Source organism: Lithobates pipiens, unplaced genomic scaffold (genome assembly GCF_037356315.1).
Source record: "Lithobates pipiens isolate NorthernLeopardFrog02 unplaced genomic scaffold, aLitPip1_a1.2 Scaffold_16, whole genome shotgun sequence".
In the NCBI taxonomy this organism is placed as follows: Eukaryota; Metazoa; Chordata; class Amphibia; order Anura; family Ranidae; genus Lithobates; species Lithobates pipiens.
The window spans coordinates 605,087,712-605,106,211 of NW_027507748.1; the positions used below are offsets into that span (position 1 = coordinate 605,087,712).

At 43.5% G+C, this 18,500-nt stretch overlaps 1 protein-coding gene across 3 annotated transcripts in view; it reads right to left on the reverse strand.

Moving 5' to 3' along the window:
* Positions 1-18,500, reverse strand: part of MICU2 (mitochondrial calcium uptake 2) — a 498,489-nt gene that overhangs the window by 59,933 nt on the left and 420,056 nt on the right. For 2 of the 3 annotated variants that reach the window (XM_077484018.1, XM_077484017.1), the window contains exon 7: positions 15,290-15,340. The exons of the other annotated variant lie outside the window; for it this stretch is intronic. In XM_077484018.1, coding sequence (XP_077340144.1) covers positions 15,290-15,340 — 51 coding nt within the window. The remainder of the gene's footprint in view (positions 1-15,289; positions 15,341-18,500) is intronic. 3 annotated transcript variants of the gene reach the window in all.

The following is an 18,500-nucleotide window of genomic DNA, read 5'->3' on the forward strand; positions in this document are numbered from 1 at the left end:
ACCCCACATCTCTCCTCCAGGCTGGAAAGTAGGGATGAGCCGAACACCCCCCTGTTCGGTTCGCACCAGAACCTGCGAACAGACCTAAACTTCGTGTGAACTTTAGAACCCTATTAAAGTCTATGGGACTCGAACGTTCACAATCTAAAGTGCTAATTTTAAAGGGTAATATGCAAGTTACTGTCCTAAAAAGTGTTTGGGGACCCGGGTCCTGCCCCAGGGGACATGGATCAATGCAAAAAAAAGTTTTAAAAATGGCCGTTTTTTCAGGAGCAGTGATTTTAATAATGATTAAAGTGAAACAATAAAAGTGTAATATTCCTTTAAATTTCATAGCTGGGGGGTATCTATAGTATGCCTGTGAAGGGGCGCATGTTTCTGGTGCTTAGAACTGTCCCTGCACAAAGTGTCATTTGTGCAGGAAAAAAAGTCTTTTAAAATCACTTGCGGCTAAATTGTCGGCTCCCGTAATACAGAGAACACTCAATGAGAGTTCTCTGTATTAGCCGACAATTCATTCATTCATTGATAAGAAAAAAAAAATAAAAAATTTTGACGTGGGGGTCCCCCTAAAAATCCATACCAGACCCTTTATCCGAGCACGCAACCTGGCAGGCCGCAGGAAAAGAGAGGGGGGGACGAGAGAGCGGCCCCCCTCCCTCCTGAACCGTACCAGGCCACATACCCTCAACATTGGGAGGATGCTTTGGGGGGTCTGTGACCCCTCAAAGCACCTTGTCCCCATGTTGATGAGGACAAGGGCCTCATCCTCACAACCCTGGCCGGTGGTTGTAAGGGTCTGCGGGGGGCTTATCAGAATCTGGAAGCCCCCTTTAACAAGGGGACCCCCAGATCCCGCCCCCCCCGTTTGAAATGGTAAGGGGGTACAAGAGGGGCGGGGTCAGGTGACCGGTGGCCCCGCCCTCCTAATATAAGAAACGTCAGCGCTGGGATCTCCGCAGTCTCCGCAGTGGAGACAGAAGAAGGATGTATGGACAGCGCTGGACTGAGAGATCCCCCGTCGCTGGATATGATCATCCATCGCTGGACCCCGGAGATCCGTCGCTGGATAGCAAGAGTGGATTAGCACCGCTGGAATCTTTTTTTTATTTTTTTAATTTTTTTCAAAAGTGTGTTTGTCTTATTTAACCATTTTGACACTTTCTTTGTGAAATGGTAGGGGTACTTTTGTACCCCCTTACCATTTCAAACAGGGGGGGGGCCGGGATCTGGGGGTCCCCTTGTTAAAGGGGGCTTCCAGATTCTGATAAGCCCCCCGCCCGCAGACCCTCACAACCACCGGCCAGGGTTGTGAGGATGAGGCCCTTGTCCTCATCAACATGGGGACAAGGTGCTTTGAGGGGTCACAGACCCCCAAAGCATCCTCCCAATGTTGAGGGTATGTGGCCTGGTACGGTTCAGGAGGGAGGGGGGGGCGCTCTCTCGTCCCCCCCTCTTTTCCTGCGGCCTGCCAGGTTGTGTGCTCGGATAAAGGGTCTGGTATGGATTTTTAGGGGGACCCCACGTCAATTTTTTTTAAAATTTGATGCGGGGTTCCCCTTAATATCCATATCAGACCTGAAGGGTCTGGTATGGATATTTAGGGGGACCCCCCACATCAATTTTTTTTTAATTTGACACGGAGTTCCCCTTAATATCCATGTCAGACCTGAAGGGCATGGTAATTGAATTTAGGGGAACCCCCACGCTTTTTTTTTTTTTTTTTTTAATCAATGAATTGTCGGCTAATACAGAGAACACTCATTGAGTGTTCTCTGTATTACGGGGTGCCGACAACTTAGCCGCAAGTGATTTTAAAAGACTTTTTTCCTGCACAAATGACACTTTGTGCAGGGACAGTTCTAAGAACCAGAAACATGCGCCCCTTCACAGGCATACTATAGATACCCCCCAGCTACGAAATTTAAAGGAATATTACACTTTTATTTTTTCACTTTAATCATTATTAAAATCACTGCTCCTGAAAAAACTGCCGTTTTTAAAACTTTTTTTTGCATTGATCCATGTCCCCTGGGGCAGGACCCGGGTCCCCAAACACTTTTTAGGACAGTAACCTGCATATTACCCTTTAAAATGAGCACTTTAGATTTCTCCCATAGACTTGTATAGGGTGTTCCGGCTTTTCGAATTTGCTGCGAACAGCCCAAATTGTTCACTGTTCGCTGAACAGGCGAACAGGCAATGTTCGAGTAGAACATGAGTTCGACTCGAACTCGAAGCTCATCCCTACTGGAAAGCATGAGATCGGAAAAAAAAAATTCTTTCTCCAGGCCCTCGATGGCACAGGAGAGCCCGGAGAAGCACCGGATGCCGGCAGGAGGGGGTGGGGGATGTCCCCTTCCGTCGCCTATAAGAACGATCAAGCGGCGGAACTGTCGCTATGATCATTTTTAACGTGCACATCGCCGGCTGCAAAGAATGATATCTGAATGATGCCTCTAACTGCAGGCATCATTCAGATATCCCCCCTAAACGTCAAGGACGTCATTTTATTATTGCCAGATATTGAAGTGGTTAACGAACCAACAGTGAGGCTCGGGATACGGGGGCAAATCTTCACTTGCATATAGTTTTAGCTGCATTGGTTTTTCTACATGTTCTTGTTACTGATCTTATCCTTTACTCAAGTATACTTTCATCATATGCTGAGTTTGACATGCCTCAGTTTGTAACAGGTTTATACTAAGGCTGATTTACTAAAACAGTTGAGAATCATCACTCAAACATTTTCAATTATCCAAACCTGTAAAAAGCTAATTCTTGTTTTGTTTTTTTATTTCATTGAGCATGACTGGCCATAGGGACACAACTTTAATTTAGTGAGTGAACATTTTCAACTCATAAAGTAAATCAACCTTATTAAACTAATGCAAGTATGATTCTGATGATTGAAGGAATTATTCATAATAAAAGGTGAAGACCAATAGTGAATTTCTCTCCTCTCACATTCACATGCTGTACCTACGTGAGGTTTTTATATATACAAAAAGTGCAATTCATCCTAAATCTCTGAAAGCCTACAGTCACACAACATGCCCAGGACCCAGCTCTTACTCTGTCACCACTTGCATCATAGCATCCTTTGAACCCAACAAAAATACTACCCAACATAAAGAGACATTTTTGTTTTGGAGAGAAAAGGGGGAGGGTTCGGAGATTTCAACAGAACTATTCTTATGACATCTAAATAGCCCCTGTGTCTCTTATCCTTCTGAAGAGGTAAGATGAAAGATGAGCATTTTTCATGAGACTTAATACTAATGGCTATTTAGCTTTCAGCATATCTTAAGTAACCAAACCCATTAGTTCAGTGTAGGTCTTCATGCTTATTGCATATGTGACATTTCAAATATTTTATAGCCTGGCCTCTTCCAGTAGCAGGGCGGAATTAAGTGCTCACATTTTACATGAGGTTATCGCTTAAACAGTGCTAATACGATAATGCATGCAAACTGTATTGCTTTTCTGAAGTCAACTGACACTCTATAACCCTTTCCTTGCTAAAGGTGGCTATATTACACCACCAAAGAGCCAAAAGAAGTAAGAAGCCTGCTGCGGCTTGCACGGATTAATTCTGGATAACTTTTTAGAATATAGATCAGGAAGGAGGCAAAGAATTTAAAGTTGTAAGAGCGTGTCTAAGGTATTAAACGTATATTTGTTGATGCGGCTCCATACATGAGTCAAGCTCTTTTGTGTTGTTCGGAAATCTTGGCTGATTAGCAGAACATTCTTGTAATAACATCTCTGAGCTGGGGCACAAGGAAGCCTCTCAGAGCTCTCCAAAACATTGATGGGAAGGAGACACATATAAACAATACATATCGCGGCTTATCTGCAATGACAAAGCCTAGCCCGGCTTTTATAATAAATATGCACTGACTTGTTTGCGAGTCACTTTATCAGCTGGGATTCCAAGGTGGGATTGGCAAGGCATCAAGTACAATGTTAGAGGGAGTAGCAGACCAGATTTAAACTCTACAAAATATAGCCATCTTTAAAACAAGAAAGGGAAAGGGGGGAAACGCACAAGAAGGCTTGCATATAACCTTAAATGAACGCACATTCCTTCTTAATGTTCTAGTTTAGCTCAATTACCTGAAATGTGCTTAGTGCCAGCCTTGCTTGGTAAGTCACTGATCAATACTCCACTCCTACTGTTGGTGGTTACAGAGTCAGGGTGGCTTCAAGGCATCTTGAGGATGTTTTAGATACTCATAGCAAAAACATAACTGCAAAATCTATAGGCTTGCTACTGAGAATATAAGATAAGAATATTTTCTGGATTTCAGTTAGCACTCTACAAGCAAACATGACCATTTTTGCACCAGGTGGTGCTGGCACATATTTGTCATATAATGTCAATGGCTAACTTCAAGCCACCAGTAACAATGAGCACAGAATCAAAAGTCTTTTCATAATTATTGTTTCTTTTCTTTCATCTCGCATAGATTTACAAGAGAATGGGGCTTTAGAAATGTGCAGTACCTTTTCAATATAGCAAGGCAAATTAAACAGGTTGTTTTTATTTTCTTAGCTCATATAAATCCTTTGGCCTCACGCACACTGCTGCTGTTAAACTCACGTTTTTGTCAGTTTAGATGCATTTCTATTTTTGCTCTTGAAAAAATGGAGCTCAGGCGAGTTTATACAGCCATTACAAAAAAAATAGTGCGTATGAGTCTTTAAAGTGGTTGTAAACCCTTAAGCCCCATACACACGGGCAGAATGTTGGGAAACAGATCGACCTACACAAGGGCAGAATATCGGCCTATATTTTTTTTTGTACCGACAAAAAAATACAGGCCGATATTCTGCCCTTGTGTAGGTCGGTTTGCCAGACAGAAGCCTGGTATTTGGTTGGCTTCTGTCTGACATGCATGCTGGAAAACCAGTAGCCGACAGACTCCCGATCGGCGCTCTCAGCCAATGGCAGAGATGGCTGATCGGAGTGTTCTGGAGAGGGGCCGCCCCCCTGTCTGAACACAACAGCTCAGCGGGGGAGATCGCTGTACTAAACTTGCGTGGTTAGTACAGCGTCTCCGACCAGAGTTTATTTTTTTCGTGCAAGCAGGGTTGCATGAAAAAAACAAACAAAAAAGATAAACTAATAGAGTGTACCTTGCTTTACATAGACCCAGTGAAGTGACTGGCCTCAAGTGATACACAGAGATAAAACAAATCCTACTACATAAGTTGTACCAGTTTATTCGCAGTCTTCTCTACAGACGTTCAAAGTGCAGAATCAAAAAAGTTTGTCTAACTGTCAGGAAAAAAAAAGGGGGTGGAGAGCTCAAGTCACATTCTGCAGAGCTCAGTGTGGAGAGTTCTGAGAGCTGATTGGAGGAAAGGGACACACCCCCTTCAGAGCTGAGGCTATCAGAAGAAATTTATGCCGATAGAGTGAAGCAGCAGACATAAATGTCTCAATTAAGAGCACAAAGTGATAAGTACACACCATATAGAAGGATATGCTTTGTTTATATTTCATGCACATTTCTTTATCGAGATGGGGCTCAGATAAGTAAAATGGGGGCTGAAGGGGGAGCTGCACCCAGGTTTTTTTTAACCTTAATGTACAGAATGCATTAAGGTAAAAAAAACTTCTGCCTTTAGAATCACTAAGTTCATCTTGATCCATCTTACAAACATGAATTAAAAAAGGTATAGAGTAATAGCAGATAAAGCAAATTTGCTCCCATTTGGATGTCAATGAGCCTATAAGCTCTCTCACAACTGGAGGTCACATGATTGCCAAGCTAAAATTAAAGTCTTTGTAGCCTACCTTCTCTGTCCTTTTCTGAATGAATTTGAGCTTCCTAACACAGTACTGAAGGCATGACCTGCTTGGAAATAATTTCATGGCTTTTATGACGCTGAATTTAACAGTTAAGGAGAGCATTCATCTTTTAAAGCTGCAACCCAGCTACATTATACATATTGCTCTTACTATTGGCATAATTGGCACACCTGGCATTGTCTGATAGCTCCCAGGCATCTACTGCAAATGAAGATCCTTAGGTGGTTTGGTGTTACTGTATTAGAGTCTCAGACATCAAAGAAAGGCACAAACTAAAAGTTACTTAACAATAAAGCTAATGCAATAGTCTGATATTTATTTTATGGATAAAAATTAAAACTAATACATATCAGCTGTCCCTCAGGTTTAGAATACACATGTGCCTCCCAGCAGCCTCTTAGGTCATTACATTACTGTCTCAACACCTGTTGCATTAATAATTTTCATTAGCACAAAGCCAAACACAGGCCTTAATCATACCATTTAATTCAAATGTTTAATTTTATTACGGAACAAAGATTTTTTTTTAGTATCCTTGTTTCATATGCTTTCTTCATAAATATCTTCTCATTAAAGTTACCAGTCTCCCACCCAGATATTCTCGATCCAAGATTATGACATTAAAAGAACTCAAAGCAGATGCAGGAGAAATGCAAGTCCAGAGAACTGTTAAATATAAACCGATAATGATTTGCCGTCTGGGTCTGTGCAACAATAGCACACAAAGAATATCCTGTGCACAATCAGTCTTTATTATAAACTGCCCAGTTGGGTGAGAATCTTGGGCGGCAAAAGATTTTCCCTTTCCTTTTTCCTGATTTAAACCGTCGACTTCTGCCACATCAACACATCCTAGAAACACCTGTCTATGACCTACGTGGGCCTCCTGAAGGAACCTAGATCCTCTGTCTGGAGTGGACTCCAGCCAGGGTCATACAAGGGTAAAATCACATACAACACTGAAAGACAGCCAGAATCTACTCTTGTGTATTTGGCTATTTGTACAGCAAAGAGAAGTGGTGAAAAGAGCAAGCTGGGACCTTTTCCTAAAAACGTGTGCAACGAGGGACAAAACACACAAAAACACATCCTGCAGAAAATGCAGACTGCATACCACTGCTATAAAGACAGGGCCGTGTGTTTTCAGCCCCCAGACTCTGTACCAGACTACAGATGTTTTAGCACATTTTACTTGGATTACAAAGTTGAGCAAGTAGTTAGATATACAGTTCTACATGCCAAGTGGAATGGCATGGTTTTATCCAAGGTCTGTTTTAAAGTGTACCTGTGTCAAGACTATGCATAAGAAAGTATTTACATATTTTCAACAGACATTAAAAGCAATTTAAACTAAGCCCTTGCTCGCCTCTGCAGCTATATGCACTGTGGAGAAAATTATCTTCAAATCCACAACAGAGGCACTAAAAGTCACAACTCCATTTCCTTTTATTTTGCAAGGAAGAATGATTTTGAAAGCCTTTTAATGTAAGCAAACACCAGGTATTTCTAAAGCCAGGCATGGATGGATCAAATTTTGTCCGGTTCAGCAGGGACCGGTCGAGATTAGATACACCTATGGGCAGGCTGATTGTATCCAACTCAATCCATCGTTCCGCTTGGGGACAACCAGCATGTCAGATTTTTGGTATGTGATTATTACCAGTGGCTAGAGCCACTAGCAGTTATCACTGTGTTCTCCTGGCAAGGACGGCCTTCTGTGCCCTCCTACCAGATAGAATAGTTATTCCTGTGCTCCAATGGCATATGAATAAATAATGGTCAATGGTGATGCAACCACCATATGGGCCAAACATTACAAAAAAAATAAAAAATATATATGCAAAAACAATCAAGTGATGGTGTTGCGCACCAATGTGAAAGGAAAGAGGCTCCTTCCCCTCTGCCCCAGAGTGACCCACTGGCTTTACTATATGCTGCTTACCGTGCAGCTGTAAGGTATTAAGTTAGTTCACCTGCGGGTGACATTTCTCACCGAAGATTCATCTAAAGTCACCGTGTCACCCTACTGATGCTACCCCACATCCTGCACCTTGCACTTTAATACTAAGTGGAATCTATATCACTTGTTGCACATTTAGACGTTTTGAAGCTTCGCCTTATTTATGGTGTGATTATTGTTTTATGAGTTGTAAAGGACTTTCAGCCACTTTATTTTGATCACTTGCACCTTAATTTGTTTGTTTACACTTTGCACTATGTTGCACATTTGGACATTCTGAAGCTTCATTGCTATATTTATGCCAAATTATTATTTATTTTTTTCATTGTATTTATGCTAGCTGTTAAGTACTCTTTATCTATCGTACTTAGCCCGTTTTCACTCTTATTTTGCTTTTTTGCACATTGATCACAGTTTTTATTATTTTACCTATATATTTTTTTGTCCCATATCCGTGTCCACGTTGTAAGTGGGTATTTATATTATAACAGTTCACATTGGAGCGCAACACCGTCACTTGATTGTCTTTGCAGGAGAACACAATAGCTCTGCGGGAGGGCACTGACTGTGTTGATGGGGGAATCTCGCGATTTTCTTTCCTGCAACCAGGGGTTGCATTAATCTATGGCCTGCTTTAATTGTTAGGGTCAATGTACACTAGGGGGCTGAAAAGAAATGACAGAACCTCTGGCAGAAAAAGCATAAAAAGCTCTCATATTGGCTTGTATTGCACAAGAGTTTATGTGCATTCATTGGCATTTTATTGGCTTTTATAAGCATTTTTTTCAAAAATATTCCCCTCTGCCCATTTTTCACCATAATTAACGTACACGTGAAAACACCAAACGCTCCTAAATGTGTTAGGCACGCTAGGTGTTTTTTTCTGCCTGAAAGCTCCTCTCAAAACGTACCTGTGATGGGTTTTTTTTTAAGCCTGAAAATGCTCCTCTGCAAATATGCCTGTAAACCCCAAAATGTGCATGGACAAATAAGCTAACAGAGTTAATTATACAGGCTGAAGAATAAAAAATGGCAAAAGCCAGAATAAGCAGCGTTTTTTTATTCCCAGTGTGCATGAGGCCTTAAGGCCTGTACACACGATTAGAAAATTGTACGAAAAATACTCAAGCGGTCGTACGATAATCTGATCATTAGTATACTGCTTTTGAGAGCCGATCACAATAATTCATGCAAAATTTACCAATGGGGCAAGCATGAAAATTTTTCTCACAAGATACCAGATTGTACGATTTTCGTTTAACCACTTCCCGCTCGGCCTATAGCAGAATGACGGCCAGCAGTGGTTTCGTTATCCTGACTGGGTGTCATATGACGTCCTTCAGGATAACATGACACACCAATACACTGATCTCGGTGGAGGCTCTTTACCACGTGATCAGCCATGTCCAATCACGGCTGATCACTATGTCAACAGGAAAAGCCGGTGATCGGCTTTTCCTCACTCGCGTCTGACGGACGCGAGTAGAGGAGAGGCGATCGGTGGCTCTCCTGACAGGGGGGTCTGCGCTGATTGTTTATCAGCGAGGCCCCCCCCCTCAGATGCCCACACTGGACCACCAGGGACTCCACTAGGACCACCAGGGAAGTGGGCAACATGTGGATGGCCAGGTATGTACCCTCTGGCCATCCACATGTGCAAATGATGCCCAATCTGTGCCAGTCAGTGCCCACAAATGGCCACTGACTGGCACCATCATGTACCAATCAGTGTCATCAGTGCCATCCATCAGTGTCACCCATCAGTGTCACCCATCAGTGTCACCCATCAGTGTCACCCATCAGTGTCCAGCAGTTCCACCTATCAGTACCCATCCGAGCCACTCATAAGTACCCATCAGTGGCACCCATAAGTGCCCATCAGTGCCACCTATGAGTGCCACCTATCAGTGCCCATCAGTACCACCTCATTGGTGCCACCTCATCGTTGCCCATCAGTGCCACCTTATCAGTGCCCGTCAGTGCAGCCATATCGGTGCCCGTCATTAAAGAAGAAAACGTACTTATTTACACATTTTTTTTAGCAGAAAGAAAAACTTGTTTTTTTTCAAAATTTTCAGGCTTTTTTCATTTGTTGTGCAAAAAATAAAAATTACAGTGGTGATAAAATACCACCAAAATAAAGCTCTATTTGTGGGAACAAAATGATAAAAATTCTGTTTGGGTACAGTGTAGCATGACCGCGCAATTGCCATTCAAAGTGCGACAGCGCTGAAAGCTGAAAATTGGTCTGGGCAGGAAGGTGTCTAAGTGCCTGGTATTGAAGTGGTTAATCAGTACAGTTGTCATTTGAAAATACAATAGAAGAATTTTCATAACCTCTTCAATTTCGACGAGACTAGCATGCAAAAATCAAAACAAAAAAAAGACGAATGATCACTCTTCCGATAATCTCAGCATGTGTACCAGGTAGTCTAGGTTCACACTGACTCCAGGAATGAAATTGCGCTAGTTTCAGTCCTGCATGTCAGTCCCGACTTTGGGGGCAATTTCAGATACATCTGTGTTGGTTTCTGCAGAGAAGTCCATGAAAAACTCAGAAATCTGCAGTAGTACATAATCTACTTTAGGGATACGGTGAGGCGCTGCAAATGCACTGATTCGGACACTGCCATTGCCGGGAATTGCAGCAGATTTGAAATATCAAATTGCATGCCAAATCACATCAACGTGAACCAGGGCTTAACCACTTGCCGACCGCCGCACGCCGATGTACGTCGGCAGAATGGCACGGGCAGGCATAAGCACATACATGTACGTGATTTGCCTCCCGCGGGTCGGGGGCCCGATCGGGCCCCCGCCCGGTGCCTGCGGCGGTCGGTTTTCGTTCGGGAGCGATCCCGGACGAGGGGACGGCCATTCATTCATGGCCACCCCCTCGCGATCGCTCCCGACGAATGGAAATCCCCGGTGACATCACTTCCTCTCCTGTAATGTAAACACAGGAGAGGAAGTGATGTATTCTCTCCTCCGTGTCGGTATTTTTCGTTCCGACACGGAGGAGAGCGGATCAGTGAGTTGCACCAACACATCCCACACACAGTAGAACATGCCAGGCACACTCACACCCCCCCTTTACCCCCCGATCACCCCCCCAATTACCCCTGCCCCCCAGTCACAGTGACACCAATGTCATTTTTTTTTTATTTTTATTTTTTTTTGCATTGGTGTCATTTGTGACTGTAATAACTGTTAGGGCAGTTAGGGTTAGCCCCCTTTAGTTCTAATGTACCCCCCTAACCCCCCCAATAAAGGTTTAACCCCGTGATCACCCCCCGTCGCCAGTGTCACTAAGGCTGGGTTCACATTGCAGCGGTTTATGAGAACGAATGTGATTCGCACCGCACTGCAGTGCAAATCACATCCGATCTCTGTGCGATTCGAGTTCAGCCATTCGCCGCACCCGCCGCACCCGCCACACCCGCCGCACCCGCCGCAAATTCGCACGGGACCCTTTTTTTGGCCCGCAGCAGAATCGGATCGCATGGGTGTTCACACCATGCGATCCGAGTTTGCAGATCGCACTGCGATATGCGAACTGATCTGGGGGTGTCAGTAACATTTCACTGACACTCCCAGCAGTTCGCATAGGGCAGTGTGAACTGCCGCCGGGAGGCATGCGATGCGGGAACCCGCCGCGGATTCGCGGCGTTTCCGCATCGCTCCAGTGTGAACCCAGCCTAATAAGCGATCATTTTTCTGATCGCCGTATTAGTGTCACAGGTGACGCTAGTTAGGCAGGTAGGTATTTAGGTTCGCCGCAGCTTTTTATAGCGCTAGGGACCCCCATATACTACCGCATAAAGCCCCCTGATTGCCCCCTAGTTAACCCTTTCACCAGTGATCACCATATAACTGTTACAGGTGACGCTGGTTGGTTAGTTATTTTTTTATAGTTTCAGGGCACCCGCCATTTATTACCTAATAAAGGTTTAACCCCCTGATCACCCGGCAGGTGTCATTTGTGACTAATAACTGTTAGGGCAGTTAGGGTTAGCCCCCTTTAGTTCTAAGGTACCCCCCTAACCCCCCCAATAAAGGTTTAACCCCGTGATCACCCCCCGTCGCCAGTGTCACTAAGGCTGGGTTCACATTGCAGCGGTTTATGAGAACGGATGTGATTCGCACCGCACTGCAGTGCAAATCACATCCGATCTCTGTGCGATTCGAGTTCAGCTATACAGATAGTATGGCTGAATTCGTGTCGCACCCGCCGCACCCGCCGCAAACTCGCACGGGACCCTTTTTTTGGTCCGCAGCAGAATCGGATCGCATGGGTGTTCACACCATGCGATCCAAGTTTGCAGATCGCACTGCGATATGCGAACTGATCTGGGGGTGTCATTAACATTTCACTGACACTCCCAGCAGTTCGCATAGGGCAGTGTGAACTGCCGCCGGGAGGCATGCGATGCGGGAACCCGCCGCGCATTCGTGGCGTTCCCGCATCGCTCCAGTGTGAACCCAGCCTAATAAGCGATCGTTTTTCTGATCGCTGTATTAGTGTCACAGGTGACGCTAGTTAGGCAGGTAGGTATTTAGGTTCGCCGCAGCTTTTTATAGCGCCAGGGACCCCCATATACTACCGCATAAAGCCCCCTGATTGCCCCCTAGTTAACCCTTTCACCAGTGATCACCATATAACTGTTACAGGTGACGCTGGTTGGTTAGTTATTTTTTTATAGTTTCAGGGCACCCGCCATTTATTACCTAGTCTCACTAGTGTACCCCTAAATTTAGGGGTGTCTACTTTCTAAAATGGGGTCATTTGGGGGGGGGGGTTTGTGCCATCTTGGCATTTTATGGCCTTCAAAACTGTAACGCCCTTAGAAAGCCTGAAGGCGGTGCTTGGTTTTTGGGGCCCCGTACGCGGCTAGGCTCCCAAAAAGTCCCACATATGTGGTATCCCCGTACTCAGGAGAAGCAGCAGAATTTATTTTGGGGTGTCATTTCACATATGCCCATGGCATGTGTGAGCAATATATCATTTAGTGACAACTTTGTGAAAAAAAAAAAAAGTTTGTAATTTTCCCGCAACTTGTGGCAAAATATAAAATATTCCATGGACTCAACATGCCTCTCAGCAAATAGCTTGGGGTGTCTACTTTCTAAAATGGGGTCATTTGTGGGGGTTTTGTGCCATCTTGGCATTTTATGGCCTTCAAAACTGTAATAGGTAGTGAGAAGTGAACTCAAAAAATTACGCCCTTAGAAAGCCTGAAGGCGGTGCTTGGTTTTCGGGGCCCCGTACGCGGCTAGGCTCCCAAAAAGTCCCACATATGTGGTATCCCCGTACTCAGGAGAAGCAGCAGAATTTATTTTGGGGTGTCATTTCACATATGCCCATGGCATGCATGAGCAATATATCATTTAGTGACAACTTTGTGAAAAAAAAAAAAAAAAAAAAAAGTTTGTAATTTTCCCGCAACTTGTGGCAAAATATAAAATATTCCATGGACTCAACATGCCTCTCAGCAAATAGCTTGGGGTGTCTACTTTCTAAAATGGGGTCATTTGTGGGGGTTTTGTGCCATCTTGGCATTTTATGGCCTTCAAAACTGTAATAGGTAGTGAGGCGTGAAATCAAAAATTTACGCCCTTAGAAAGCCTGAAGGCGGTGCTTGGTTTTCGGGGCCCTGTACGCGGCTAGGCTCCCAAAAAGTCCCACATATGTGGTATCCCCGTACTCAGGAGAAGCAGCAGAATTTATTTTGGGGTGTCATTTCACATACGCCCATAGCATGTGTGAGCAATATATCATTTAGTGACAACTTTGTGTAAAAAAAAAAAAAATATTTTTTTTTTGTCATTATTCAATCGCTTGAGGCAAAAAAATAAAATATTCAATGGGCTCAACATGCCTCTTATCAATTTCCTTAGGGGGTCTACTTTCCAAAATGGGGTCATTTGGGGGGGTTTTGTACTGCCCTGTCATTTTAGCACCTCAAGAAATGAGATAGGCAGTCGTAAACTAAAAGCTGCGTAAATTCCAGAAAACGTACCTTAGTTTGTAGATGTGACAACTTTTGCGCAAACCAATAAATATACAATTATTGACTTTTTTTTTACCAAAGACATGTGGCTGAATACATTTTGGCCTAAATGTATGACTAAAATTGAGTTTATTGGATTTTTCTAATAACAAAAAGTAGAAAATATCATTTTTTTTCAAAATTTGCGGTCTTTTTACGTTTATATCGCAAAAAATAAAAATCGCAGAGGCAATCAAATACCATCAAAAGAAAGCTCTATTTGTGGGAAGAAAAGGACGCAAATTTTGTTTGGGTACAACATTGCATGACCGCGCAATTACCAGTTAAAGCAGCGCAGTGCCAAAGTGTAAAAAGACCTCTGGTCATTTACCAGCAAAATGGTCCGGTCTGAAAGTGGTTAAGGATGAATTTCTTCAGAGCACCTGCAGCTACAGTAGTTAAGTCAGTAATGGCCTTTTTTTAAAACTCTAGATCTACTTATTAAGAATATGTCAAAAGTCCGAGCACAGGTGCACTGTAAGGAGAACTAGTTATGAAAGGGTTTATTCTGAACAGTATTTACTTTTCAATATGCAGATTGTCCTAAGAAATATTTATTTTTCCCCATTTAGTTTTATGACTTTGTATCTGACACTTTGAACTCAGGCCAACTGCTGCCTGTCCACAGCCAAACCTTGCGCACTACATGCTCAGCAGCAGACAGCCAATTTGTAAGTCAGAAAGCTACAACTGTAAAAATGTAGGGACCTTTGACATTCTATTTTGCATTTAGCAATGCCAATTTACATATTTCTATACAGGAAGGTTACTTTGAAGCAGTTTTCATCCTAGTGCACCAACACCATCAGTGATGTGCTGATAACTTCCACCCACTATTGCTGCACATGGGGGAATATTTATGACCTTGCCCTAGTGCAATAAACCGGATTAAGCCTAGGTTCACATTGGTCCGATTTGGCATGCAATTTGACATGTCAAATCGCATTCCAAATCTGCAGCTATTACCGGCAATAGCACTGTCTAAATCGATGCGATGCTGGCTCTGCAGGGCCGCACCGATTCCCAAAAGTAGTTCCTGCACTACTTTTGGGGACTTCGGGTGCGATTTCAATAGACATCTGTGCAGGAACCCGCACAGATGTCTGTCAAATCACCCCCCCAAAGTCAGACTGCATTGCCAGGTTGAAATCTTGCGAGTTCAGTTTATACCTTATTGCCAGTCCCTGATTTGTGAAAGAGGACGTAATTGCATGGAACCCTATCTATCTACAGTATATAGAACAGCAACAACCATCTGTCCTCATGGTGACAGCACAATTAAAGTGGCCTACAGAACATATGACTAAAATACAGCTAAAGAGGCTAGGTGCAATTGCTCCCCATTCTATCTTCAAAGTTCTGTCTGGATTCCAACACTTTTGTGACACTACATGCATTTCAAATATTTTCCTCTTATATGCTACATGCATAAATCGAATTATTATAGCATATATATACCTGTGTAGAAGCGGTCGTGAATTCATCTTTTGTGCCCATAATTTTCTGTAACTAAAAAAAAGGCAAAAAAAGTATTTACTGTGCATTTTACTGTCAGGGCATTTCATACTTATAAAAAGGCATGGCAACTTTCACATGTATGAATTTACAGTTTTGTCCCAATACGGAATTTTTTTCTGTACTTTGCAAATATAGACAATTTATTTAGGCAATATTGAACCAAACATGATTAAAACTGTATTATATGCTCAAATTACAGTCGTTTTGGTAGATCTGGACTATTTACCAATGCCCAAAAGAAGGGCTCCTATTTTAACAATGTACCTTGGATTCTCCCAAGAACAGACTCAGACGCCTACTACCATAATCATCTAAAATGCAGGAAAACATGCAGCATTTGTATAGGGCTACAGTGTGAATCACGCCCAATGACTAGATTACATATGTTTGTCTCCACAACTCATTCTAGAATAGAATAGAATTGAATTATGGCTATACATGTTTATTCTTACAGTCTAATTTATTAATTCTACCTGGAAATGTTAAAGTAGAACTAAAGGCATTTTTTTTATACTTTGGATAGAGTTTGACATCTGTGTCCCATAAGACTCGATTCACATCTATGCAAGTTGCTTTTGATCGTTTCTGCAGTGCTTTGTGCGGTGCTTGCCGTGTTTTTGGACATGCGTTTTGAGGTTTTTTTTTTTCAGTGTGGTTGCTTAGCAACCAGCTCTATACAGTGTAAAAAAAATAAAAACACAAAATGTGAATCGCGGCACTTATGTTTTGGATGCGGGTCCATTGACTTCTATTACATGCAAAATGCTGCATTTTGCATGAAAAAAAGTCCTCGACCCTTCCATAGCAACTCATGTTAAAAAATTTCCCTGCATTTCTGCAAAATGCATAAAAAAACGCATTCATGTGAATCAAGCCTTAGGGAGATTTCCCTTTAAATTTCTGTTCCATAAACCGGAAGTGAGAGGAAATCCCTCCAAAACGAGGGAATACCTGGCTGTCACCAGGGTCACCAAAACTAGTGTCCCCATTTGAAAGTTTCCCCTCTATTACTGTTCTGATGTTAACCCATAATGTGGGATTTTATTTTACTTCCACTTGCAGCGATTACAGTAAACATGATAAATAGAGAGTGTGAATCTTCGTAATGGGGGCAGAGATGGCAATAAAAACCTGACAGGTGTTCTAATCCCTTTTTACTCTATCCAAAACTAGAAAAAGGGTTTTCCCCCTATCTATACTGTAAAATTGGGGGTGTTTAACTCGGTGAAAGATGCATTTTTCCAGTGAGTTCACGGCAGTCAGTTATCAGGTTAAGGGTGTGGCAGCCCATTTTTATTAAAAGGAACAAAATAAAAGATTATACACAGGATTGCCCACACAGGGGTTCTTCTCCAACAAATGCAACAACAGAGAGAGAAATACCAGGCCATCTAGCTCCTAGGCTTACTTTGCCTTGACTTGCAGTTCCTTCCTGAACTGGCCTACTCCTGGCCTTACCAGGGTTCTCCAGCCCCTGGGTTTACTTCAGGACTTCCTCCAGCCCCCTTGGACTTGATATCGGCCTCAGCTCTCCCAGCCTCCCCAGAACCTCTTCTGATTTCCTAGGCCTTTGTAGCCGTCCTGACCTTCCCAGTCCTACAGACAAGAAGTCCCCCCTCATCAGGGATGTAGTCTCACACAGGGCAGACAGTTTTCCTGACAGGGGCCTGTCTTTAAACAGCAGCAAGCTGCTCACACTCCACCTTCTACCTCCAACTTCTCTCAACAGCCCCTCATTATATGGGCTGTGTGCCCCTGGGCACACACCCCGCTGGCTGTCCACAACACAGGGTTGGAGATCCCATCCCACCCAAGACTCTTAGGCCGCGTACACACGCGCGGACTGTTGGCCCAACTTTGTCCGTCCAACAGTTTGAGCGAACAGTCCGCTCAAACTTAGCATGGACGGACATGGCCACACACGACGGACGAACAGTTTGCTGAAACCGTGCGCGATGACGTGAACGGCACGTACGACGGGACGAAAAATACGACGTCCTATACACTGCAATGCAACCTTCCGACGTGGAAATCCTTTCTGAGCATGCGCGAGACTTAGTTGGCCGAACAAGCCTACACACGAGCGAACAGTCCGCTGAAACCTTGTTTCAGCGGACAGTTTTTCGGAATTTCCGCAAGACCTTGTTCGGCCAACTGTCTGCTGAAACTGTCCGCTGAAGCCCCACACACGAGCGGACTGTCCGCCCAAACACTGTTCAGCGGACAAGGTTGGGCGAACAGTCCGCGCGTGTGTACGCGGCCTTAGGAAACTGCAAACTACAGAGCCTCATCCAGCGATGGCAAAATCTGGAGAAAACTGCTCCTCTCAAAACCTACGCGCTGTAGTCAGCAGACATGCATGTCCATTTTCAACCCCTTTCCATAGGGACAGAGCCGTGCTCTGTCACAATTTAAGACATAATATCACTTTACACACACCTTGGCTCATAAGATACAGTGAACAAATCAAGCAATTCTAAAAATGTTAACCTTTCCGTTCATCTCTCATGTTGTTATATGGAAGTTCGACAAATATCCTCAACTATTCTGCCAGGTTTGCTGACTGCAATGCTGGGTACACAGGGCCAAAAGTGGTCTGTTCGGCAGGAACCAGCTGACTTTTGGCCCGTGTGTACAGCACCCTGTCCGACTGAAGCCAGTCTCACAACTGGCTTCTGTCAAAGGAACATGCTGAAAAACCAGCATCTGATCAGCGTGTTGTGTGGGTGGACAGTCCCCCTGTCAGAACACTATTGTTCAGCAGGGAGGTCGCTGCACGAATATTGCATGTATTAGATCAGTGATCTGTACAGTTTTTTCTTTTCATTCAGCCCGCTGGGTTGAATGAAAAAAAAAATAAACGTATAGTGTGTACTAAGGTTAAAATGGTTGTTAACCCATCAATATATCTTTACATAATCCTCTCAGTTTTTTAATGTAATGGCCCCCTGTGACTGTGGTTTTTAAAAATAATGCTGTATATACCTTGTTTCATTTTTATAATGCACAATCACAGGTGGCCAAAACATAAAAAAAAACAGAGAATTATATTATATTTATATTAAAAAGAAACAGTAATTTGAGCAGCAGGATGGGAGGGGGCGGCGCAGACAGGCAGAGGGGGGAGAGGATGACATAGGACACAGAGGAG